The sequence below is a fragment of the Zymoseptoria tritici genome, chromosome 18 (genome assembly GCF_000219625.1).
Source record: "Zymoseptoria tritici IPO323 chromosome 18, whole genome shotgun sequence".
Classification (NCBI taxonomy): domain Eukaryota; kingdom Fungi; phylum Ascomycota; class Dothideomycetes; order Mycosphaerellales; family Mycosphaerellaceae; genus Zymoseptoria; species Zymoseptoria tritici.
Genome location: NC_018201.1, coordinates 391,208 through 417,196, shown reverse-complemented (window position 1 = coordinate 417,196; position 25,989 = coordinate 391,208). Strand labels below are relative to the sequence as shown.

The 25,989-nt window shown below is 49.8% G+C and overlaps 6 protein-coding genes across 6 annotated transcripts; 2 read left to right on the top strand and 4 right to left on the bottom strand.

Moving 5' to 3' along the window:
- Window positions 1–317: 317 nt before the first annotated feature.
- Window positions 318–1,241, bottom strand: MYCGRDRAFT_97901 (uncharacterized protein; the record flags this gene model as incomplete). The annotated part of the gene is made up of 3 exons (XM_003847053.1): window positions 318–670; window positions 750–1,036; window positions 1,198–1,241. The coding sequence occupies 3 exons, from the start codon at window positions 1,239–1,241 to the stop codon at window positions 318–320; spliced, it is 684 nt and encodes a 227-aa protein (XP_003847101.1).
- A 2,110-nt stretch (window positions 1,242–3,351) lies between these two features.
- MYCGRDRAFT_83209 (uncharacterized protein) lies at window positions 3,352–3,979 on the bottom strand (the record flags this gene model as incomplete). The annotated part of the gene is made up of 1 exon (XM_003847052.1): window positions 3,352–3,979. The coding sequence occupies one exon, from the start codon at window positions 3,950–3,952 to the stop codon at window positions 3,614–3,616; it is 339 nt and encodes a 112-aa protein (XP_003847100.1).
- A 5,528-nt stretch (window positions 3,980–9,507) lies between these two features.
- On the bottom strand, window positions 9,508–9,915 carry MYCGRDRAFT_106665 (uncharacterized protein; the record flags this gene model as incomplete). The annotated part of the gene is made up of 1 exon (XM_003847051.1): window positions 9,508–9,915. A coding segment is annotated over one exon (282 nt), but the record flags the coding sequence as incomplete, so codon positions are not given.
- A 219-nt stretch (window positions 9,916–10,134) lies between these two features.
- MYCGRDRAFT_97898 (uncharacterized protein) lies at window positions 10,135–10,981 on the top strand (the record flags this gene model as incomplete). The annotated part of the gene is made up of 2 exons (XM_003847066.1): window positions 10,135–10,732; window positions 10,797–10,981. 2 exons carry the CDS (start codon window positions 10,135–10,137, stop codon window positions 10,979–10,981), a joined length of 783 nt encoding a protein of 260 aa, XP_003847114.1.
- Window positions 10,982–12,158: 1,177 nt separating this feature from the next.
- MYCGRDRAFT_111781 (uncharacterized protein) lies at window positions 12,159–13,816 on the bottom strand (the record flags this gene model as incomplete). Its single annotated transcript, XM_003847050.1, has 3 exons — window positions 12,159–13,010; window positions 13,067–13,180; window positions 13,275–13,816. 3 exons carry the CDS (start codon window positions 13,731–13,733, stop codon window positions 12,159–12,161), a joined length of 1,425 nt encoding a protein of 474 aa, XP_003847098.1.
- A 655-nt stretch (window positions 13,817–14,471) lies between these two features.
- On the top strand, window positions 14,472–15,653 carry MYCGRDRAFT_97896 (uncharacterized protein; the record flags this gene model as incomplete). The annotated part of the gene is made up of 1 exon (XM_003847067.1): window positions 14,472–15,653. The coding sequence occupies one exon, from the start codon at window positions 14,472–14,474 to the stop codon at window positions 15,651–15,653; it is 1,182 nt and encodes a 393-aa protein (XP_003847115.1).
- Window positions 15,654–25,989: the final 10,336 nt, after the last annotated feature.

Here is a 25,989-nt window from a genome sequence, read left to right as displayed (position 1 = left end):
TCAAGAGCAAGATCATTCAAGTCGTTGAAATGTGTACGCCTGCTGAAATGTGCACGCCTGTTGAAATGTGGACGCCTGCACAAATGTGTACGCCTGCTCAAATGTGTACGGACAGATCAACAATGAATGTGACCGTCGGTGTAACAAAAATGGACTGCATGATGCATAGTGGCGAAACAGAAACAGTAGTTGGAGCAGAAGTACATAATTAAGGCAGTTCTATTGATGAGATTGCTTGACGGCCCGAGGCAGAATTGATGTGTGCAGTGGGTGTTACTGCACAACCAAAGCATAAAAACAATATGGCGGAGCTGGTACTAGTGCTGATGCTGGTGCTTCTCACGGTGTTCCACCTCGAAGACACGGAGCTGGTCACGCATCTCATTGAGGGTGTTGAATCGCTTGCCTCGGATCTCTGCTGCGCAGGTGGCATTCAGCTTGTCGCGCAATTCCTCCTTCTTGCGGTCGTCCTTCAGGTCGAGGTATGGCAGGTAGGCGTCGAACGTAGCGCAGAAGTCGCTGAAGCCCTCGTTGTCGTCCTGTTGCAGTGCACCAAACTCGCTCCTCTTCCGCTGACGAAGGAAGTGGTCACCCCACGAGTCGTCCATCGCGGTGAAAACCTCTGCGCTGCTCGTGAAGCGACCCATATCGGGGATGAGGCGGTCGTACGCTGTGCCGGTGGTGTTGTTGACCACAAGAGCAGGTGTTGTTGACCACAAGAGCAACGTGGTCGTGAGGCTTCTCGTGACTGAGGTACGTGCTCATCTGGCTCTTCCAATCCGAGTAGGGCAGCTCATCTGTATCACTGCTCTTGCCTTGTCCTGAGAATGGCGGTGGTGCGATGAAGGGATTGCGCTTGTAGCGAGTGTAGCGACTGCGTTGTTGCGGCTCGAGGATCTCAAGTTTGACGCTGCGAGTGATGCCATCGGAACGCTCGGTTTTGATGCGGTCGGTGGGCTCGCTTTTGACAGTGCGAGTGGTGCGGTTGAGGAGCTCGTGCTGGTGCTCGTGTTTGATGCGCTCGGTTTTGGATGCGCTGTGGTGGTGAGGTCGTCGCTGCTGTTAGTTGAGCGAGCCTATGCTTAAGATCCTCGACCTTAAGCTTCTCTGCGTTGCGCTCGCTCTTGTAGCAGTTTATCCGTAGGTTAGCCTTGTTCGCCAGCTTCTGTGCCAGCTGGGCGAGCTCGTCGAACTTACCGCCCGCCTGTGTGCGCCTGTGCGCTGGCGACCGAAGGTGCCATCTTCTTCATCCGCGCGAGTAGGAACTCGGGAGATCAGCAGTCAAATTCGTGGTGATGCTAGATTCTGCGGGCCGAAAGATTACAAAGTAGTTGGGCTGGCGACTAGTCGGATCTAACCACAGCTCGGTCAGATCTAACCACATATTGGTCGGAGTCGGGAAGATGACAGCTCGGCGGAGTCGCTGAAGTCAGTCTTGTTGGGCTTGGAATAGATTGAGGTGTGGTGGTAGGAGGTAGGAAACTTGGGCGATTCGAAAGTCTCCCGGAGTGGGTCCGAAGAAACACGCCGTCCTGTCCTCGCAAGCGGTGAGTACTAGGAGTAATACTCACTTCCCTCGTTGCGTCGTCGTCTGCTCGTCAACTCGCGAAGTCCGCAACTTCGGGCCCGCTTGTTCTTGTACAACTTGTTGTCCCTTCAGAGACCCTTCGGGATTATCCGCTGACACCGTGCAGTCTGCACAAGCACAAGCCACACCGTGCAGACTGCACACGGCTGCCCTCTCGAGGCATGGCAACACGGACACTCGCAAGACCTCGCATTCGTTTGAAGGGGCAGGGCAGGTGGCCCCAGCAGATGTCCAGTCATTGCCTTTCAGTCCTTGCCTTCAACACCAGGATACTCGGTGGACATTTCATAGGAATGAGAAGACTTCACGTGCATCACCCACCGACCGAGTGGAAGGAGGACCTCCGCCGCGGGAGAGAGAGAGGAGCTCGAGAAAACATTCCAGCATCAAAGCGGAAAGTGTACGTTCACAGCCGAGGTAGGTTGAGGATTGAAGAAGAAAGTCAACAAGCAAGTAATGATATAGGGCATATCGAGAGATATAGTCGTCTGGCAGGACCGTCCAACAACCGATGATTCCACAAGCATCCAAGCAAGCCTGCCTCCGTAAACCAAACCAAACCTAACCTCCCAACCCAACCCAGCCCATGATCGTGAGGAAATAGTGCCCATACAAGATTCTACACGCGCTCTTCCCAAAGCCAGTCATCGAGCTCAACCTCCGGATCATGCACTACCAACGGCTCTCCATCATCGTCTGCCCCTGCCTCCTCCCCATACGCCAACGAGCTCGCAAACTCCAAGTCCGCACGCTCAGGGGCTTTCCGTCTGTCCGACCAACTCGCCTTCCCCGCCGGACTGCGCGGCACAGAAAGCACAATGCATCGACAGTAGATGCAGGGAAGGTTGAGGACCGAATGCTCCGTAGTTCGTGTGGCCTCTTGATTCAAGTCCTCGAAGTCGCGATATCGATTCGCGACTTCGATTGAAGCACTCCCGGTGGACGACGTTGTTGCACTGGAAGCAGACCTTCTTCTCGCTCGACGCGGAGGAGGAGGAGACGGACTCGGTACAGATCATGCAGGTTTCTTCTTGGCAATGATGATCCGACGACGATGGTGGTGATCGGGTAAGATCGATGGAAGGAAGAGATGGAGGCGGCTAGACGAGGTGACGTGCGGTGAAGCTGTTGCGTGTCAAATGGACGGCGTCACGTGATGTCGAAATCTGGGAGTTTCCCTCCCAAGTTTTGACAAGCGGGTCCTGCTTACGTCAGCTAGTACACCTACGTCAGTGGTGGCCACCACCTCTGACACGACACACTGCTATGCTTCACTTTCCACTTTCGTGCCTCCGATTCACCATGGTCCGACTCCGCCCGGGTAAATCAAACGTGCGTGCCGTGGCAGCGCCCACCGCAGACCTCGCGCAACAAATTGACAGCCTGCTCAACTCCGACGCCCGCCTCGACCACTCGCTCGCGCTATATGGCACGCTATGGCGCTCCCTCAGCACCGACGCGTCGTCCGACACATCGTCTATCAATACAAACTACCCACGCGACAAGGTCAACGCACACTCGATCCTCCTCAATGCCTGCATCCACACCATGTCCGACAAGGCCCAGACGCACGCTAGAGCCATGTCGAAAGGAGTGGCGTAGGATCTGGACGTCTTGGACGTATTCGTGCTCTTTGGCTCAGACATGAGCAAAAGTTCACTCGCTCTGGACGCATTGCGGGTGCTGGCGTTGGACGTACACGCGCCGGACTTTGCGGTCGCGATGGCGGAGATTCGATCCTGCAAGAGGAAGAGGTCGGGAGTGGTGCTTCCAAGGCTAAGCAAGACGGCGCCTTTCACAGCTTGGGATGTGCGAGGGGCGCTTGCAACGATTTGTGGGAAGAAGCGGAGAGAATGGGAGATACGCACAAAGGCAACAAAGCGCTGGAAAGCTGGAAGGAGAGGGGTGGCCAGTGTAGGAGGTGAGGGAGGCGAGGATGCAGGAAGCGTGGGCAACAATCCAAGGGACCGCGCAATTTCTGCCGTTGCCACTTCGGACCAGACTCATGGGCATGACGAGATTACTTCAGCGAGAAGGGCTTCGACAACGGGTGGAAGTCAAGGTGACGGCAATGCGAGCACAGAACTCACTGCAGCTGGCGGTGAGAGGGATCGCAATGCGAGCACAGAAATTATTGCAGTTGGCGGTGAGAGGAATCGCAACGCGAGCACAGAAACCACTGCAGCTGGCGGTGAGAGGAATCGCAATGCGAGCATCAATGGGGACGTCTTCGACAATACTGCGAGCGCTGGAGGCGAGGCCATGGAGGAAGATGAAGACGACGGCGCTGAAGACGTTGAACAAGTTCGAACAGCGGCAGGTCCTCTTTCCGAAGACTCTCCCGGTCCGCAGCAGGAGGAGCATGACGACGTGAGCCACTATTCCGACTACCATGTCGACCTCCCCTCTCGATCTGACATCAACAAACTAACCGGTCCTCCCACGCCTTCCCGAAGTCGCCGGTCTCCGGCTGGTCCGACTATTATCCGGACCCCGCCATCTCAACTTGCGGCTTCCACCTGCGCCGACCTTCCTCTCTCTCGCAACAGTCACTTTACGATGTTAGCACACTGCTATGGGCTTAAACGTAGGCGCAGAACAAAAAGGAAGCCACCGAGCAATGCAATTGCTGTCGCAATTGCAAGCTTGCCGAGAATTCATTGAGAGTCCAAGGGGCTGCAACGGAGATAGAGCCTCACATGAGCGAGTACATACTAATTACATGCGACTCGCTCACATTTACCTCTGCAACCATGGCATTTCTCTGCTCCTTTTCCATCCTCATCTCCGTTCCGCCAGATTGCCGCTGGGCCCGACTTTCGGCCTTTTCAAGTGCACCGCGGACAAGCCGCATGTTCTTCAAGCTCCAGCATAGCACACGTGATTCAAGGAGCAGATTATCGACGAGCAGACCAGTACCTCGGGGTGTGATGATGATGAGGTTTGGAAAGTGACAAACTGCATCAACTCGTGGCCAGCTTCGAGAGCTACGGGCTTGCATATCCACCTTTCTACCGTATCGCCGACGGTTCCACTAAGCAAGGTTTTTCCTGTGCGAGGAGTTGAGAGCTCTCCACAGCCTACACAGACGCTCGTCGCAGAATGTGTGACTCCGGATTCCTCAGAGAATGGCGAGCCTATGAGGCATATACTCAGGTCGAATTCATTGGTTTTGGATCTTGCTATTGCGAGTAAGCTCGATGCGAAGTCGCTCATTCTCGTCCTCTTCGGCAGGACTGTGCTGGTCTTCTCCTTCGGCACTGCACATAGCTCTACCAAGGTCAAAATCCTCCTAGAGCCGACTAAGATGCAGTCTATCATTCCGCACAACGTCCCTATCTAGGATATGCTTTGTCTGCAATATCTGTCGAGGCTGTCAAGCGACTTTGTGAACATACCTTCTGTTCTGCCTCTTAAGAACAACCACAACCACTGAAAACTACATAAGCGACCCGCCAAACACCTCTTCTCTACGTTCAGCGATCGGATGACACAGGACTTTGCAGAAGAAACCAACGTTGTGCACTGCTACTGGAACGGAGATCTTTCGAAACGCCTCCCGCAATAATCAAGTCTCAAACTCGAACGGTTCTTCCTGTGAGCACCTCTAATCCATTAATATGTCATCTTTCGATGTTTCGTCTGACGAGTAATACAACCTCGATCTGTCAAGTGCAATCATAAAGTAAGGTAGCCCGGCGCTGCTAGGCAACGAATTCATCAAAAATAGGCCCGCAGATTCGCAGACCGGGGGTGTGGAGACTTGCGGCGTCCATCGTTGGGACCACAGCCAAACCCGGAGCAGCCACCAGCATTCGTGAGTTCACCGTGCTCGTGGAGGCGGGCTATCCTCTTTCACGGTGAAGTCCCGACTGTGACTTCTGTCTCTTCCTGCATAGAATTTGTCTGGCGAAGCTGTCTCACGAACCCAGCCGGTCTGCCAACGTTCAATTCAAGTCAAAGAAGAGACAAGTCTGACACGGACCGCTGGTCAAGCCGCTCGTGGCCTCTTCCTTGTTTGCAGTGCCTTCGAGGAGCGCAAGCTACTGCTCATATGGCTGCTCGATATACGGTTGTGCCATCGTCGGAGTGTCGATCGCAGAATGAGTGTGCTCGAACGACTCTCCGGATGAACCGACCAGCTATTGAGGAGTCCGCTTGGTGCCGCGGAAACGTTACGATACAACGTATTCTGGTCTTCTCTTGGATCGCCGGGTTGCTCTTCAGCGTACCTTTATCCTTCGCGGACCGAGGCTTCCAAGTCTGTGAAGTCGCAGGCTTCACAGACTGTAGGCGCTCGCTGCACTAAGGTAAACGGAATTGTCTACTACGGCAGCATTCAGCCAGTCGATATAGGAGCCGGGTAGAAGGCTCAACTCGTTGACACCGTAAGACTACTAGTTCTCCGCCATGCTCGTTGAATCCCATTCATTGACCGCAAAGTCGTATCTCCGTCGAGCGGCCAAGATCGGGGTACTACGAAGACATCGAATCACGCAAATCTTCAGCCGCGACTGCACAACTCCACGACTCCACGACTCCACGACTTCACGACTTCACACCCTCAGCTGACGATTGAACGTGCTCCCTGAAAGACTCTGTGCAGCGGCAAAACGACGGAGTCACAGAGAGGCATTCGATTCCCAGCGGCCTGTACAGCCTGCTCGCCTGATGAATTTTATCAACATTTCGATTTGACAGGCGACTCTGGCGATTTGGCAATCCCGGGGACACCTACTCTGGACCTCCGACCATCCTCATCGCCTGACGGACCTCCAGAATTCGCGGCGCGGTCCCTCGTTGGTGCATCCACCCCGCCAGCAGAAGATCGCATCGGAGACGCAATCAACGACAACTGGATATGTCCAAACAGTTCCTGGAAATTGTGGACCTGATCAATCTCAAGAACGTCGGCCTCTTCTCTGCCGTCGCCGAGGGATTCAACAGTCTGAACAAAAACGGCACGCCACACAACAGCAGGGACCATGGCATTACACTTATCGAGCCTGCACGCCTATGCCTTCAAAACCTATACTCGGACGAGCTAAAGAACAACCCAGTCTTCGCTTAGACACTGCTGGAGCCTCTGGCTGGAGATACTTCTAATCCAGAGACCATGGCGTTCTCGCCCAAATCAGTCACCGAATCGGTAGAATGCCTGATAAGTAGTTGCCCATTGCCGAACAACCCGAGGGCTTTAAGCTCGCAGTACGACGCCTCCGCCCGACACACTAGCCGGCGACCTCAGACAATAGGCGTGTACGACCGCCGGCGATAATATCGATCTTTGTGAAGCGGCCGCCGGGCATCAAGCGAGGCAAGGGAAGAAGTACCTGCCAAGCGTTAGGCGGTAGGGACGCCACTCTTCGTTTGCAGCGTACGCATAATCGTTTCAGTTCCATGCTGGATATTTGTAAACGGAAAGAGCAGGCCATTCGTGAGGGCCCGACACTCTCCTAGGGACTCTCGCCGCTCTCTAATAACTCGTACACAGAGAGAGTAATCAGTTAGGACGGCCACGAAGCGGGAACCAGCTTAGTTAGATTAGACGGCATCATAATTACTAAACCCTGCCCTGCGAGGAAGTTTTGTTGTGACTCCTTCTTAAGTGGTGATCTGCCTTGCTGAGCGGTCGCATGACAGGTAGGTCTGGCTGCTTCTGCTGGGGTTCGCGGGCATGGAGATTGAAGTATGGCTCTCTAGAGGGCAGCAGCCAACCGTTATTAAGACGAACTCCGTCCTTAGGTTAGGTTCGATCGTGGACGACAACTCAAGGTTCTTGGAGCAATGCTCGGCTTATCTCGTCTTGCGGCCGGATGACCCCGAGGGACGATGTCTACCCTTAGACATCTCCAACAGTCGGTGCTATTGGATCTCGACCGTCGTCCTGGCTGGCCTTAATAGTGTGATAATGTTCCCAGAATGTGATCCAGTACTCCTTGACTCGTAGATCAGAAGTCGGATTACATACACCGCATGTCTAATTCCATGCAGCCGTTATGAATTCAAACCGAGACTCTCTACTAGTCTGTCCACGACCTCCTTATTAGCAGTACTGGCCGCATCGTAGACCGCGGCCTAATCTATGCCGGGCAGTCGTGACAGCCTCTTTCGTAGCTTTAAGCTCTTTCTCCAATTCCGCAGAGCCAGATCAATTGGTTTTGAGCTCCTCTTCGTTTCCTGCGAGATCTTCCTTTAGCTTTTTGAGGCCTATCGAACTCCTCGCCACGAGCATCGAGAGCGGGACCCACTCGACTAGGCTCCCGTGGCGTCGTACTTGGTCCTGCAAGGTAGAGCAGACGAACCTCGCTCTTCTTGCGGAGATGCTCGGAGTTGGTCGGTTGGTGGTGAGAGAGAGAGAGTGTGTCGGCAGAGCGGATGGCATCCCGCCGAGATTTCCGGCAAGAGAGCGGGAGAGAGAGAGAGAGTGTGTGTGTGTGTGTGTCGACAGAGCAGTAGAACCGCGCCAAGATGACCAGTAAAGCAAAGCGTAAGGGCATAACTCGAAGACGTCCATCGTCCAAGCATCGATACATCCAACTCGGAATCCTCCTCAACATCCGATCTCCATCAGAGTGGAATGTCACAGCGTAAGGATAGTAGACACCCGCAAAACCTGACAATATAACGTTACTCTCTACCACCAACAAACTAGACCCAGCACCTACCAGAACCCTCGCCCTGCGTTACCGCCGTTCCGTAAGACCCAAGCGCGGTGAGAAGTCGCCGTACTCGCGTCTCGGACGGACAGGAGAGGGGTTAACTCTTAACTCTCGATCCACAGTCGACGGTATGCATGGAGAGAGGTAGAGAGGAAGGGACTTGCGGTTTCGCAGGGATGTCGGCGGTGCGGAGAAGAGGGAGGTAGCATTTGCAGTGAGTGTGAGGGTTGTTGGGCCGTGTGGGGAATATGCCTGATCTTGAGATGTGGTCTCGGTTGGTCATCGAGTGAGGCAAACTTTGTGGGCATGTCCAGACGGGAGACTCTGCCCTGCAGCTTAACTTGACATAGTGTGTTTTCATGCCAGAAGACAATGCTCACGCCAAGCAGCACCTGCTGCAGAAGCCGCAGAAGCAGCAGGGAGAGCGGATACCTCGGATGCCAACAAGAAAGCTTACTCGGTGTAAAGATGGTGTTTGTCTTCGTCTCTTCACGCCATAGATACATGTCCACGGGCATCCTGCCACGCCTGTTGAAGAGCGACTATTGTGCCGCCAGTCATGAGCCATGGGTGACTGCTAACAATTCCTTCACTGCCAGCGATCCCTTACTGCCAGCAATTCCCACCACAGATAGTATGCTCCCTCGATTCCTCTTCAACGACGCTTCTTCTCGCTTGCCCGACGTCCACGAGACACACCCTTGTCCTGCACACCCATGTCCTGCACAGGCTTGTACTGAGCCGCGAGCGCCAGCATCTCAACTACATCCTCCTGGCCCAGAGTCTGGCGCAAATCCTTCCACAGTCGGCAAACTTTTCTCCACTCCCCGGCGTGGGCGGCGGCGATGATGGTGTGGAGTCGAAGGCGCACAGAGTCCAGGACGGAGGAGACGATGCGAAGCACGTTGTCAGCCACCTCGGTGGACGAGGCGTCGGAGGGTGGGGCTTCGTCGAAGGAGGAGGCGGGGGAGGAGGAGCGGGATAGGACGTCGTTGGTGGAGGCGTGGGAGGATGAGTCTTCGTCGTCGGAGGAGGAAGAAGCAGAATCCTCGGAAGGATCGTGGTGGAGGAGGTGGAGGAGTTGATGGCGGTGGAGGGCGGTGGTGGTGTTGTCGTCGCTGTGGTCCAAAGTCAGGTTGGTTGATTCTCCGGAAGACAAGGTCACGTGCAGCTGCTCACCTTGGCATCATCATGGGCATGGGCATCTTCGTCATGACCATCTTCTCCTCGACTTGGCTCAACTCGGCCTCGCACTGCTCCAATTCCCGCGTCGCTTCGACCAACTCCCGCTGGATGTTCTGACGACGAGTCTGTCGAGCTTGAATGTTCTTGGTGAGCAATCGCTGGCGGAGGGTGGACGTCATGTTGGTGGTGGACGGAGGGGGTGGTGGTGGTGGTGGTGATGGTGGTGGGCGGAGAGGGATGGGAGGAATGGCGAGGATGAAGAGACGATGAAGGGAGAATGAAGAGAAGAACAAGGGAATGAAGACGAAGACGATGAGGTTCTCTTTCGACATGGTCGCTGACTGACTGACAGACATGATGGTTGCTGACGAGAATGGTCCTCGATGAGCTGGAGTGCTGCCAGTCACGCCGAGATTCCTCCCCTTCCTCCCTCTCCTCTCGACGAGATATATATCTGACAATGTCCTCCTCTTCCACTCAACAACATCATCCAACAACATCACCCCAACAACATCCAAACTTCCTCACCAACACACCAACATGCTACCCACATTCGGCACCACCAATGTCACCCTCGATCAACTCCTCCAACGCAACAAGAACAAAGCCCGCATCGGCAAATACGCCCTCAAGCTCCACGAGCACGACGCCGCCATCCTCGCCGCCTGGTGCGACAAGTGGAACCTCGACCGATACCACATGCCCGACGCCATCAACCTTCTCCGTCTGCTTAGGAAAATGCACCACCTCCAACACATCCCGCACGAGGCCGGCGTGCGTGAGCTGGCCTTTCGCATTGGAAAGAAGATTGCCGACACGTACTTGGGGAAGAAGGAGAACGGTGGGAAACGTGCGGCTACTACTCAAGACTTGGAGGGTTTGGCGCAGAAGGTAGCTGAGCTGTGGAAGATGGAGATTCCTCGCGTGGTTAACGAGCAAGCCGGGTGCGGCCCTGCGGGAGAGGAGGATGGTGGAGAGGTGGATGGTGGAGATGAGGATGGTGGAGATGAGGATGAAGGAGAGGAGGATAAAGAAGAGGAGGATGGTGTGGACACTCCGGACAACGATGGCGAGTCTCTCGCTCGACTAGAGAATGCATACGCCACGCCCGCCGTCATCCAGCCACCGCCCGGTGCTCCAAAGCGTCATCTACGCCCTGTGACTCCGACTCCCGTGCCCACGGTCAAGCACACCGCGGCGAAGATCCTCCGCGAGCGTCCTACCGCCGCACCCAAGATGCCAAAGATGAAGCTGGAGCCCGAGACGCCTCTCCGCCGCCTTAAGAAATCGAAGTTCGGTTCGTGTTCCCTACCCTCCGTCATCTTGATAAGGTTCCTACAGCTAACTAACCATATTCCCAGCTCAAACCCCTCGCGTGTCCATCACCGAGGAAGCCGACGAGATAACGGTGTTGGCCACTCGGTCGCGCGAGCTGCGTAAGAAATGCGCGGCGCTCAAGGAGACCATCGCCGAGAGGGAGACCAAGGCGGCGCAGCTCAAGGTGGAGGTAAGGGCGATGCAGAAGGAGTTGATGCTGTTGTCTTAAGGGGAGGGAGGGCGGATGTTCCGGAGATGTAGGGAAGGGAAAAAAGGGACAGAAATGTGAGGGAGACGTGGGATCAGACAAGGGCAGAGACTGAAGGTGGTCCGGACGGTCAGGGAATAATGCAAGTGGATGGATCCTGCGGGAATTTCATCGATCGTGATGTAGTCCGCGACGACGGAGAGTGAATGAATGAATAAATTGCCGAGCCAAAAGCCTCTCCTCTCCCCTGTTGAACACCTTTTGTCATCTCCGAATCACATCCCAGCCTCGCTCTTCTGGTCATCGGAAGCACAATGAAAGCCACAGGCCTCCCGCTCATCGACAGCTCCAATTCGACCGAGGCCGACATGTAACTCGCAGCGGAGAGGAGAGGAGAGGTAGAAGATCAGACCTTTTAAGCAGTCGCCTGACGGTCGGTGGATGATTAGATAGATACAAACAAGCGTCAAATTGACGGCAGGGGAGTTGCAGTATGGTTGAGATAGACGGGCAGGAATACTTCCTTAGTCACACTGGCGGATTGACAGGAGTAGCGTTGTTCTTTGACCATCGTAGAGTCGGACTTGACTTCCCTCGAAAAGCTTTTTTCAATCGGTGTCGTTGAGTGTGTTCAAGTCTCTGGAGATGCCGATGGTGTGGTATCGCGGAAGATAAATCGATCGATCGGAGGAGGAGGTTGGTGCCGAGGAAAGGAAGCGGTGGCGTTGGGGATTAGGAGGAGGAGTGAGGGGATGGGATAGGAGTAGGGGGAGTCAAACGGACGCATGGGTTTGATGTCGTGGATGGGAAGAGCATGGGCAAGGAGAGAGAGGGAGAGAAAGAGAGAGAAGTACCTTAGTCCGTGGAGTTTTATACGGGATTCACAGCACCGTTCTGGAGAAGAACTTCGGTTGATTTGACGGTTTCCCTTCGTCCGGTCTCGGTCGTGACGATTCAGATTCTTCTTGTTCCTTCTTCTTTGATCCCTTATTCGTGTGGCGACCTTCTCCCTCTCTTGATATGACAGACGACAGACCAACGATAGACAGACGGACAGACAAACAGACCTCCGTCCTCTTCGCCACACTCCCTCTACTCCCACCTATCCGCCGCTGGACATACCTGCCATCCCGCCATCTTCTATACAACACCCTGCACCCCCGACCTGGCCTCCACTTTCCCAAATCTCCCCACGCCGTTACATCTCCCATCCGTTGATTCCCCTCAAGTACTCCTCCACGAAACGATTCACCCCGTTCCCCACGGCCCACTCCCTACCCTCGCGACCTCCCACACTCAACCCGCCCGCCGCCCGGACCATCCTCGCCCGCAACTTCTCTCCCTCTAGGTCCACTCCGCCGTCGTCAGACCCAGAGGAGGAGGAGGAGGATGGTCCGACCAACCGCACCATCCCTTCGATCCAACACTCCATCTCTCCCAACCCTTCCATCTGCCGCGCATGTAGGTTCTCCGGCTTGTCCGTCTCGTTGAACGGCCCGCCTCCGTGATGGACTCCGAGGAACGCCCGATGCCGCGCGACGAGGCCTGTGAGGTGGAGGGCTAGTTTGACGGTATCTTTTCTCGCGCTGCTCACTCCCGGGAGTAGGGCGTGGGTTGAGAGGTCGTTTGGCGGCGGAGGTGGAGGAGGTGGAGGAGCAGGGGGAGCGGGAGGAGCCGTGGGAGGAGAGAGGGCGAGGAAGGGCACAGGGAAGGAGGCGGGGAGGACAGGGTGGAGGAGGGTGAAGAGGAGGAGGAGAGAGGCGAGGAGGCCGAGACGGTAGATGAGGCGGTCTAGGAAGGATGCGAGACGGGTGGGTTTGAGTTTGTTCTTCTTCTTCGTGTTGTTGGTCTTGTTCGGGTTGGTGGCCTTGGGCTCCTCCAGCTTCGGCGGGAGTGGAGGAGACTGGTCGGGGGAGAATCCGGAATGGGTTGTGGTGGAATAGTTGCCCCAGGTAGGCCGAGTCTGCTGATGCGGCGGAGAGATGTTTGCGGAATGGAGAGACTGGGCTCGCTGCTGGGGAGCGGGTATTGAATGGTCGGACAGGTGACGCTGTAGGGAAGCGAACATGTCAGCGTGGTGTATTGTCTCGGAGGCGACGAGCTTACTTTGTGTTTGCGGAATGTCGTCGGAGTGGTGCTGTTTGTGGGGTTGGCCGTTGGTGAGACTACCGCGGAGTCGTGCTCGATGGATGCTTCGGTCGTCTCGGGCTGAAGGTCAAGCTGCGTCGAAGACGTGATTAGTATCGCTTTCGTTGTTTGGTTGGCGAGGCGAAGCAGAATTCCACTCGGCCAAATAGGGCAGAGGCAGGCTCACCTTGTTGCTCCCAACGCTTGCAGCATCGTCATCATCATCGACATCATCATCATCGACATCATCATCATCATTACCATCATCGCTACCATCATTAGCAAACGCCTCACTCCGTCCCCCACTCCCACTCCCATCCTCGTCCTCACCAGCGATACGCTGGAGCCCCTCAACAAGCCGAAGAGTCTCCTCCGAAGCTTCCCCGTCCTTATCCAAACCGGCAATGACATTTGTGACGGCGGCTTTTTCCCTTTCGAAGCGTTCCTGGGAGGTCTCCGATCTCGACGACGTCCTGGAAGTTGACCTGGAATCGTCGTGTGCGTGGAGGACAGGGCTGCTGGGCTTTAAATCGTGAGCCGGAGATGGGTGCTTCGGACTAGGAAGCTGGGAGTCGGCTGGGGCGTTGTTCTCTTCTTGAAGTTCGTCCGAGGGAGAGGGCACGTCCGGAGAAGATGTACTCGCCATGGGGAGCGGAAGGGAAGAAGGGCGGATTCGAATTGGAAGTGGTCGAGAGCGGTGTGTTAGACTCTTATGGATGCGTTGCCAATGCTCCGCGGAGTGTCGAGGAGGAGACGATACTAGATTCGAGATGCTGTTGTCGTATTCGTCTCTTTGAATCCACTCGGCGAGGGTGAACGGTCCGCTCGTAGATGGTTCATGGGATAATGGAATCTCTTCTAGTTCGACGTCGTCGACTTGATCGGGAGCAGATGGGCGTGACATTGCTTTACGTTGCAATGTTTGCCAAGAATTCTGCTGTTCGGTGAGAATGCTCCTCTTCAACATTCTATCAGTCTAGCAACCATGTCAGCACTTATTCATTCAGTCCAGCATCTTTCCCTTTCAGCATCTTTCCCTTTCAGCACCATCCCTTTCAGCCAGCACGAATCCCGTCAGAAACATTCCCGTTCTCAATTTTGGTTCCCGAAAACACTTCGAGCCTGTCGTGTAACATGGGACCTGCGGCTGGCCATTTGTCGGGACTTTGGACAACGCAGCATCACGACTGCTGTTACGGATGAAACCCTCCCGAGATTGCTGTCAAAAAGATTCTAACAACTCCCTTCCCACTTCCAGATCACATCTCAGAGTTTGCCTTTTATCCAGGTTAGCCGGGTCTGCGGCTCCAGGTTCCACCGCACTCAGGTCTCCCGATCCTCTCCTTGACATCGACCTGGGGGAAAGAAGCCACTGCGAGTTGCTATGGCGGAAAACAACGAAGCCGACAGGTGCTCCGCCAGTTGCGAGGTGGGAGAAGATTTCCTCTCCGATTCTCATGGTGAAGAAGCCCTCTTCTTCGATTCTCATGATGAAGAAACCCTCCTCTTCGATCCTCACCGTGAAGAAGCCCTGCTCTTCGATCCTCACGGTCGAGAAGCCCTCTTCCACGCCTGCCATGTGGGCGACTCCGATTTCGACGACCCGGTATTCGAAGCCGCAGAGAGACGTCGTCTACAAGATTCCTGGGCGACCCAGGAGGAAGCACAGGATGATGTCGAGCAGGACCTCATCCGGTTAAAGAGTGGTGTGAAGAATGGCACCGAGCTCGTCGGCCTCAGCGCTTTCCCTCGGACCGGGATCCGGATCAGGATACCTCACATTCTCTTTGCCCTGGGCGCCATCGTCCTCCTGTGCTCCGGCGTCGCCTTGGTATTTATCGATCGCAAGCGCCTCCTCGTCGAATCATCCGCGCTCGAGCCGTGCCAGCTGTCTCCACTCCCAATCGCGCCGCAAGTTCCTCCCGTGGACCTTATCCGAATCACATCCAACGTTTCCACGAGCCCGATGGCACGCATCCGCGGGTTCGATTCCATCTGGGCGGGGGTGGAGCGGGCGACGCAGCAATGCGAGACCTCGGTGGCGGGCTTCAACCGTAGTATCGCCGCGTCAACGGAGAGGTGGAATTGCGCTCTGCACGAGGCCGCGGCGGCCGATGCACTCGCGAGGAGCCAGGAGCGGGTTTTCGATCGTCTCCTCCGCGATCTGGCGTGGGCGGGCATGTCCTGGCTCCGACCTCGATGGGCGGGAGGCCGGGCGACGATGGCGCTGGAGGGAGCGACGGCGGAATTCCATCGACTCTACCCGCATCGCATGCGAGAGGTGGAATGGCAGTTCGACGAGTTGGCGCAGGTGCTGGACGTCTTGGCGGAGGTCGTTCGTGCGCTGCAGCAGGGTGGGCTGGAGTTTGCCGGGCGGGCGGCATTGGAGGAGGAGGACGAGAGGTTGGTGGGAGAGTTGGAGCAAGTTCTCCGCCGGGTCGTGGCCAGTCTCGAGCATGCGGTGAAGCAGGCGCGTCGTGACGGGGAGAAGTGGAGGGATGCGGCGGAGATGGTAGGGGAGCGGAACACGGCGGTGTTGGAGGAAGATCGATGCGGATGGATTTGATGGGGTTTGATGGGATCGATCAATAAATTGGACGAGCTGACAGCGATCTGAACCGGAGACAGGCACTTCGTACATGATTGAGGCAAATCTTGCAAACATACTTATTACAACCAAGTAAATCTTCAACGTCGAGCATTCCATGGCGAGATGAATAAGATGAACCATGCACGAATATAGCATATGATCTCGTTCAACTTCATTCTATTCCAATCTCATTCCAACCCCATTCGTCGCTGCTCGTCTGTACGTTTTACTCGGGATGAGTTGGCTTGCTGCACCGTATGCTAGAATACCTCCTAGACAGTCGGCGTTGTGGCATCACCAAAGTTCTCCGACTTTGAGTCAAGGACGCCGGCGGACCAAACCTTCCCACATAGACCATGCTAGTGCAGAGACTAACTATCCGAGTCCATCGTTAGTAAAACACATTTATAGTGCCATGGTCATGGTTACGTTACAATGCCGGTAACGGTAAGCCGTGTGGATTAACTCTACACTAGCTAGTTAGTATAATAACTTAATTAAATAGTACTATATTATCTTATCCTCTTAGCGTAATAACCTCTTATAGCTTAAAGGCTATCGACTTAGAGCGTATAAGATACGCATTTATATTATAGCTATAGCGGCTCGTAAGGTAGTATTATTATTACTACTACTACTCTACGTTATTTATTAGCGCTCTTACTAAATACTTATATATTTACTAACTTACTAAATACTTATATATTTACTAACTTACTAACTATAAATATTCTACTACTACTTACGCTAGTACTAGTAAATAAGGAAGAGTAGGTAGTATTAATTAAGGCATAGCGTAGCGCTAGGGCTCCTATAATTAGTATAGTTAGCTATTAATATAAGTACTTTAAATAGACGCTAGATTATAAGACTAATAATAACGTATACTTATAGTTACGATTTACTAAGGAGTAGATTAAGTAACTAGTACTATTACTACTTAGTAATAAATCTCTATAATATCTAACTAGCTAGAGTAGTAAGAGTACTTACCGTTATAATCTAGTAAAAGCTCTATATCTAGTATTAAACTAGCTAGCGTATAGCGGTAGATACTACGGTATTCGTATTAGTCGTAGCTATAGCTAGATCTCGGAAGTCTTTAATACTACGTATAAGAGGTTATATAATACCTTTAAGGATATTCTTTACTAGTAGCCGGAGCTAGATAACTTAGCTACGTTATAGCGGTATATAAGGAAGACTAGTACGGCTAGCTATAGTAGTAGAAGCCTCTAGGGTTTCGTAGATAGTACCTTTAATAAGTTTATATAGCTAGTAGACGTACTTAGGTAGTATATAACCTATAGCGGTTATTATTAAGAATTAACTAAGGAGCCTATTCGAACTACTAGATTATAAGCTTTACCTATATAGCAATAGTACGTATAGATTATACTATAGTATTAATAACCCCTTCTAGTCTATTAGTAGATAGCGGTTTATATTAGATAAGAATTATAGAGCTAACTTCTTTTATTTATAAGCTTAGATTAGCGTAGAAATAGCCTTTAGTTAGAACTAGAAGTTCTAGATATATACTTATAGCGGTAAGACTCTATATAGTAAGTACTAGCCTATCGCTACTTACTTCTTTATATCGTTACTCTTATAGAACTACCTATAAGGTTTCTAGTAGACTCTCTATATCTAAGTATATATATAAGGTAAAAGCGGTAAAGTAGTATATTAGGAGTCTTTCTAGTACTTATTATATCGGCGTTTTAGCTAATTAGAAAGAGTATTTAAATCTCGCTTTCTAATAGAAGGTTACGGGTTTAATTCCTTCTCTTTTTACCCTATTAAATTATACTATCCTAACCTTTATAGATTACGATAGTACGACGAGGTAAAAAGAGAAGGAATTAAACCCGCGACCTTTCGATTACGATAGTTATAATAATACGATAATACGATAGTATAATAATATAACGATATAACGCCTCTTTTTTTTCTTCTACTATAGAAGTACGGTAAGAGAGCTTACCTTACCTAAGGTAATAATATAACGTAGTAATATTATAATAGTACGAGATTATAATAATACGACAACTAATTAAAAGTAAGCTTTAATAGATCCGTCTTTTTATTCGGAAAACTAGTTAAAAGAGACCTTTATTATATCCCTATTATTATAGAAAGACGGCTATAGTCTTTAATAAAATAGTACTCATACCTTATATAATTATATATAAGGGCTAAGGAGGGTTTCGGAAATCTAATTACTAAGATATTTAATTATAGCCCTCCGATAGTAGAGTAGTATCTCGGACGATATCGATAGGATAGTAGTACTATTACGGCTTAAACGAAGGAAGAGACGTAATTCTAATAACTCGGTAAATAGATAAGTTTATATATAATACTATAGAGAGAGTCTAAGAAGGACTCGAAGATATAGGAAGGGTTACGGCCTTAGGCTCCGATAAGCGGAGACTACGGAGGTAGCCGTAATACTACCCCCCCCCCCTTTAGAGGCGAGGGCCCGCGAGCTAAGGTAGCGGCGGCGGCGTAGTAGTAGTTATAGCGCGGCGTACTTCTAAGACTTACGGAAACGACTTATACGAACTATAAAAGCGTCGAATCCGGTATCGAACGTCTAGCTAATAAGAAGGTAGAGAACTCCTTTAATATTTAAAGGTTTAGTAACTTAGACGGTTGTTTACGTAGTCGTAGCTACTTAAGTACGACATTAGTAATTCTAGACGGTTATTTAAGTAGGCGTAGCTACTTAGTAATTCTAGACAGTTATTTATATAGACGTAGCTACTTAAGGGTAATAACGTAGCCGGTAATCTAATATATATATCTAACTTCTACTAGCGGCCCTAGTCGTAGGCTTATATTGCTCTATATTAACCCGCGATACGTTAGTTATTAAGGCTAACGCGGCGGAAGACTAAAGTCGATACTAGCGTATAAATAATAATCTAAACGAGCGTATACTATAGGCCTCTACTTACCTAATAGTAGTAGCGTTACGAGCTATAGGCGTAAGTTCCGCTTTTAGTTATCCTATATAATAGCTTCGTTCGGAACCTAGCCTAGTAGTAGTTTAAAGGCGACGTAAATAGATAACTTAGAGTAGTTATAGTAAAAGTTAGCTAGTACTACTATTCTATATTTAACGACGTTTTTAGTAGGCTCCTATATAGCCTCTAAACGCTTATATCCTTTCTAGTATACGAGGTTAAGTACTTAGCGATAATAGCTTACTCTTACTCTTCCGTCCTAGTATACTTTACGTACGTATATCTAGTATTCGTTCTACCTCGTATTCTTTATAGTTAGCGTTGCTATTACTATCTAGGACTATTTCGGCTAGTAGTAGCGGAGCTAGTAATTAGCTAGGTAAGGGATTATCGGAGGCTAGTCGTAGGAGGGCGTTATTAAAGATATCGTCGATCTTAAGGTCCGGTAGGAGCTAGAGGCGGTAGGTACTAGGTATAACCTTAATAACCTTATAAGGGCTAAGGAGCTTATAATCGAGAGAAATTAATAGGCGCTTAGTCTTAATATTCTTATAATTTAAGCGTACTATGTCGCCTACTCGGTAGGGTATTAACGGCTCTTAGTATAGGTTAGCTACGTCGGTTTAACGGGCTTATATAAGGCGGAGTTCTTACTATAACTAAGTATATAGGGTTTTTATTATTTTAGCGAAGTCGGTCGCAGCTTACGCTAATAGTCGCTATCGGTAGGGAAGGAGCGGAAGATCTAGTTCCGTATCGATATCTACGAATCGAGGGTTTCGTCCTATGTTCGCGAAGAATAGTAAGACTCCTATTAATTTAGATACGTAGTTGTTTACTACGAACTCGGCTAGTAGTAGCTATTCGACCTAGTCGTTTTACCGGTATAATATAAATAAATAGAGGTATGTCTCTATTATCTTATTTATATTCTCGGACTAGCTATTAGTCTTAGGGTAATACGATAACGATAGTTTACGTAAGATTTCGAGTAGTTTATAGAGGCGTAACTAGAATACTAATACGAACTATAGACCTCGATTAGAAACTAGTATAAGAGAGAAGCCGTATTATAACTATACGTATCTTAGGAATATTCGCGCGTAGTAGTCTACTTCTATTAAGAGCATAGGGATTAAGTGTTACTCCTTAGTTATCCGGTTAGTTATAGTTATAATGTTCCGGTATATAGCGTAATCTATATAACTCTTACTTACTAGAAGGTCGATAATAAAGTCTACCGTAATATCGGTCTAGAGTTTAGCCGGTATATTAAGTAACCGAAGTAGTAATTAGTACGCTAGGTTACTTAGCTTATTATTGCGGTAGCTATAGTTACGTAGGTACCGACTAATTAACCTAGCTATCCTAGGCTAGAAGAAGTAGCGGTTAACTAGCTTAAATGTCTTCGCCTATCCTAGGTAACTAGCGGCTAGTAACTCGTAATAGGACCGAAGGATAGACGACCGTAGTAAGCCGGTACCTATGTCGTCGTCGTTACCTAGTATATAGAGGCTCTAGGATCCGTACCTATTACGTACGTAAAGCCTACCGTTCTAGGCGCGTACATCGTTAGCTTCGTACTTAATCTTAGCTAGTAAGGGGATTATTATAGCTCCTTACGTAAGTTAGGCGATCGTATTACGGACTTCCGTATCGCCCTTATAAGTAGCTTATATAGCTTAAACTAGAGCTAGTAACGATTCTAGCGCGTATACGAGGAGGCTCGATATATTTAGCTATAGGTACTTAGGCTAGAGGATAGTTTAGTGCTAGTACTATAGCCGTAGATCTAAGGCATCCTTTAGTACGTCTTACGGAAGGTATATAAGGGCGTCCGCCTTACTATTACTCTTACCTAAAACAAAGGAGATAGTAAAGTTAAACTAAGAGAGGAATTTAGCCTAGCGTACCTACTAACGGTTAAGTACCTTAATTAATATAAAGTGCTCGAGATTCTTATAATCGGAGAGGACCTTAATTAGTTAGCCGTCGTCGTTAGATATAAGTTCTAGCCTCTATTCTTTAAAAGCCTTAATAATTACTATTAATTCCTTATTATAGATATTATAGTTATATTCTACTAGCGACATCTTCTTAGAGAGGTATACGACTAGGCGTATAACGCCGTCTAGACCTCGTTATAATAGTACTACTACTATAACGTAGTCCGAGGCGTCGGTCTCGAGAATAGTTTCTAACCCTAGTATAAAGTAGGTAAGGACTAGTACCTTCGTAAAGCGGAGCTTTATCTCGTCGAAGGCTTATTAGTACTAAGGTAACTAAACGAAAGGGAGGTAATAAGACTTAGTCGGAGGTACCTTAGCCTAAGGGTCGCGGTCCGGATCTAAGGGTATTATATATATAAGGGCTATTAAAGGTACGGCTAGTTCCGAGAACTTCTTAATAAAGCGACGGTAGAAGTTAGCGAAGCCGAGAAATAACTATATATCCTTTACGTAGTATTGTAGGGCAAATAGTACTAAACATAGTTTACGGTATAGCGTAGCTTTAGGTCTTAGCGATGTATAGTAGTCGGATTCTTCCTTTTTTAAGGATCTAACAACAACATTACCGGTCGTCGGTAGTACTTAATATACTTTATAGCTACTACTTATTTCTTAATATAATTCTACGCTCGATACCGCGCCCTTAAGGCACTTATATACTTACCTCTTGTGAGGGGGGAACTTCCAAAGGTTCCGATCTCCCGCGGATAGTAGCAGTGCGGACGTACGAGGTAGCATAGGGGGCAAAAAGGGCGGTAAACTGTACAATTAGAGTAAAAGGTAGGGGGGCAAAAGAGGTAGTATTAAGTGCTCTGTACTGTTGGGCCTTATGTGCGTCGGGTGGTGTCTCTGTAGGTCGGTGTCTTAATGATCCTCCGACCTGCATACGAAGCTGAAGCTAGATACAGACTACACGTGACAGTGCGATATTCCCTACTACATCCGTCCCCCTCCTGTAGTGTCTAACCTAGATACTGCAAGAACCTAAACTATACCATTGTGCACGCTTATAGCGTGAAAACCCTCTAGATCTAGCACTAGCGTCGTCCTTTTTAACTTATTGCTAACGTAGACTGTCCCCATCCTCGGGTTTTGCACCTACTACGCATGTCCATCGTATGCATTGCAGCTAAAATAAAAGAAACAAAACAAAAGAAACAATAAAAAAGAAAAAAGAGCCTTAAAACAAGCGCTAGTGCAGAAAACAGCCGCTTCTTATGTCCTGTTCGTACTAAATGTTTCCTAGACCTAATGCGGATTTTAGTCTAGGAAACATTGTAAGCCTATCGCTAAGTACTATCCTCCTACTGCATGTCGCGTCTAGGTACGCGCTTGCTATCCTTGCCGATAAGTAAGTCGGGGACTTCCTAGGGTACTGCGATGTCCGTATCTCCCTGCCTAAGTAGCTTACGTTCCCGGTCGTCTACATCGTTAGGAGCGACTTTAGCTAGTAGAGGTTAGTACTTCTAGAAGTCGGTCGGGTGCTTGTCCTTAGCGTTATAGTACGATCGGTTACCGAACGTATTCCTCTCCGCGTACTTAATGTCCTTATAGTTTGCCTTTACTCGAGCTACAGTCGCATCCCGCTGCTTCTTAATCTATGCCCTTAGATCGACAACATTAAGGCGTATAAGCTTCTCTAGTTCGACGACGACTCTAGGGCTCTCCTACTTCTCGTAAGCAACAAGTGTAGTAGCGATGTAGTTGTTAGGTGTTAAAGACATAGACGTAGGGAAGGCATAAGGAATCTTGCCGTACTTGTTAATAAGCCTAGAGGGTGTCTTCTCGGGGGCGGTCAGGTCTATATAAGCTTTGCGTAGCATCTCCTAGTTACTAGCTTCGGCACACTCGAGAGAACTATCTGCATACATAGCTACGAACTAGGGAAGAATCGTTCGACGTTCGGTCTCTGCCTTAGTGTCGACACTATGCGGCAGATGCGGAACCGTAATGCGAACATCAAATGCCTTGCAAGGAACGTGTTCCTACTTAAGCTTATAGCGATCTAGGAAGTGTTGCGGCAGCACCGTATTATTAATCTTCTGTACTGCTCCGTCTGCGCAGTTATTAGCCCTTATCTACTAGTACTATTCCTAAAAGATCTCCTTCTCGTGCATCCTCTTAACGAGCACCGTGTAGTCCTTCTTGCCCTCGTCTGTTAAGGAGACCGTACCTTAAATCTAGTTAATACCGCGATTCTCTTCGACTATGCGGCTAACCGTAAGGTCGATATGCTTAAAGGTAGTGTTGTCGCCCTTCTTAGTGCTTTTAGCGTAGTATAGGTACGACACTAGCCGGTGCTTATAGTTACCTCGCAGGAGAACATATAGCAGCTAGTATAAAATGTCCTAGCGGATAAGCTGCTAGATCTAAGAGTAGCACATCGTGCGAAGCTATCCGTAGTTAGGCTAGCTATTAATTTCGCGCTAATGCTACAAGTACATATCTATTTCCTTATTAATAATCTTGCAAAGGGCCTTGTCCTGTCCGATCTACGCGAAGAGGGGAATGTTAAGCGTGCCATTTCTCTTAAACTCGTTCTCCTAACCGGCCGTTAAGTATATCGCTTAGCGAGCCTTGTTAAAGAAGCCGTTAAAGTTAAGCTGGCCGAGTTCTCTACGTAGGACATTATTGTCGAAGCGGTACGGCCTAAGGAAGTCCGATAGTCGAGCCGGACGAGCATCCTTAAACTACATCTTGTACGTCTCGGAACCTGTCTTTAGCTAGCTAAGCTTATATGTATTGTACTTAAGGGTAGTAAGTCTAAAGAGCGTATTGTTCTTTGCTATTACATTCCCGGCCTTTACCTTAATTCCGAAGTATCGAAGCAGGTCCCTCGCATAATTGTAGCACAGGAACGTACACTCCTCCTTTGGCTTCGTACTGTCCGGATATAGCAGCTGTAGGCATCGAAACAGCTAGTTCAGGGTAGCAAGACGTTGCGAAAGCGGAAGCTTCCTTAGGCTATTAATCGTGGCGATAATTTAAGGTAAGGCGTCCTTACAATTATAGGTCGTGTTCGTAGGTTCCGTAATAGGCATGCCGAGAGCGATCTATGTTTTAGTTACTGCCTGACTTACTAAGCGAGCCCTTCCCGTAGTGCGAACAACAGGACTCGCGTAGATACTCCCTCCGAGACTAGGGCTGGAAATAGATCTGCCGGAGTATAGTGTTTAGGGGCGGCCGGAGCTACTCTCGGAAGGGGTACCGCGCATAGGAAGACTGCCGAGATTAGCTGGCTTGTCCTTAGTTTTAGACCTCGTGCTTATAGCGGGAGGTGCTTCGATCTGCTTCTAAGTGTTGGATCCAGACGTAATTTCCTTCTCCTTTCCCTTAGGCTTGTAGGGCACTATCTACCTACGACTATCTATGTGCCGGTTATACGTGTTGCGCACGATGTTAATCTACTCCTATATAGGGCGATCGATTCCTCCTAGTTTAGCGACTATAAAGAAGTCCTTAGTAGTGTACTTAGTCCCTCTCGGATCCGAATAACCCTGTCCTACGCCCTAACTATACCGACGAATGTATTCTCGTGAAATAAGCATAGCTACTATCGTACCCTTATCGGACTACGTCTTATACTTCGAAGCCAGCTTTCGAATCTCTTTTGCTATGTTCTTAGATTTGTACACGTATTGCCGCAGTTCCGGGTTCGCATCTATTACGTCCTGTCCCTATTCTTTTGTAAGGGCGTCGTAAATGCCCTTCTTGCGGTTGCGGGTCCTCCTACCATCCGTAGCTGCTACTACTAGCCTCGGATAAGCAGCTGTAATACTGTCCTGTCTAGTAATCCTCCCGGTTCCTAAGGTAATAGGGACCCGGTTCATCCGTACGAAATCCTATATGCCTGCTACAAACTCTACTGCTTTTTCCAATCCTAATTCTAAGGTATTAACGATGTCTGATACTACTCGCTCGCGGTCCGCGTCTAGTATGCTCTTAAGGAGACTCTCGAGTTTTCCTAGCTCTCTAGTGTTCTACGTAGTCGAGAAGGCTATACGCATTTCTTTATTATTTGTTAAGGGTGCGCTCCGGAGGCGAGCTAGGATGTTGTCTATGTCGGTAGTAGTATGCGTAGTTGCGCTCGTTATTAAGGTGTGTTGTGTGCGCTCGGTACGCTCGTATCGTTTCGAAGCTGTTCTTACGCTAATGCGCTCGGGTGGTATGTATGTTGTTTTGCGCTAATGCGCTCGGTTGGTATATGTGTTGTTTTGCGCTAATGCGCTCGGTTAGTATGTGTGTTGTTTTACGCTAATGCGCTCGGTTAGTAAGTGTGTCGAGGGGGGGCTCGTAGAGGATGTTTAATTAGGTCGAAGGTCTACGAGGACGTAGATAAGGTTCGTCTAGGAGGAAAAGGAGTCGTTAGTAGAGGTGCAAGGAGATAGGAAAGAAAGAAGATGTAGTAGATATTGTAGGGAAGTCGGAGGTGTAGAGAAGATTAAGGCTTTTAAGTAGGGCGAGCAGGCAGAAAGCGGGTCCCTTGCTTATTTATGAATTGTATGCGTACTTATGCTCGTAATTGTTAGAAGAGCTCGTAATTGTTAGGAAAGGCCTATAATTGTTGTGTCGGTAATTGTTATGTTAGTAATTGTTAGTTCGTGAATTGTGTGCGTGCTTGTGCTCGTGATTGTTAGAAGAGCTCGTAATTGTTAGGAAAGGCCTGTGATTGTCGTGTCGGTGAATGTTTCGCATCAGCAGTCTCGTGATTGTGGCAGAATGTGCATGATTGTCTAGAAAAAGGCAGCCTAGCCCCTAAATGTCCGAAAGGGTGACTAAGCTTCGTAAATTGTAACTCCCTCCCCTTTAGGGTAGAGAACGTATGTTTGGTACGCTCTGAACAATAGTAGATTATTCGTAGCTAGCAGAGACACCTAGGCAATGTCCTATCCTTCGCAAATGTTTACTAGACCCCTTTCCCTAAATAGTCTGGCAAATAACTAGGCCTATCCGGCAGTACTAGCCTTTAAAAGATGTCCGCCGGTAGGAGGCAACAATAGTAGCTGCTCGCTCGTGATTGTGTGCGTGAATTTGCTCGTAATTGTTCTTCGTAAATGCGCTAGTAATTATAGTGCGGAAGAGTTTGGCGGTGTCGGTCTATTAGATAGATAGCGGCGAGGACGGAGATGATGTCGTGCCGGGGGTCTTGTTATAAGCGAAAGAGCTCACTTCAACATAAGGAAATGTATGTGTCTCTTTAGGTAATAATAATGTTTGCCCGAGAGAGCGAGCGGAGCCTTTGCTAGACTACCGGTCTAGAAAATAACTATAGTAAGCCGAGAGCAGACGTCGCTATGTTTGCCAGACCCTTAGTCTAGGAAACATTTTAAT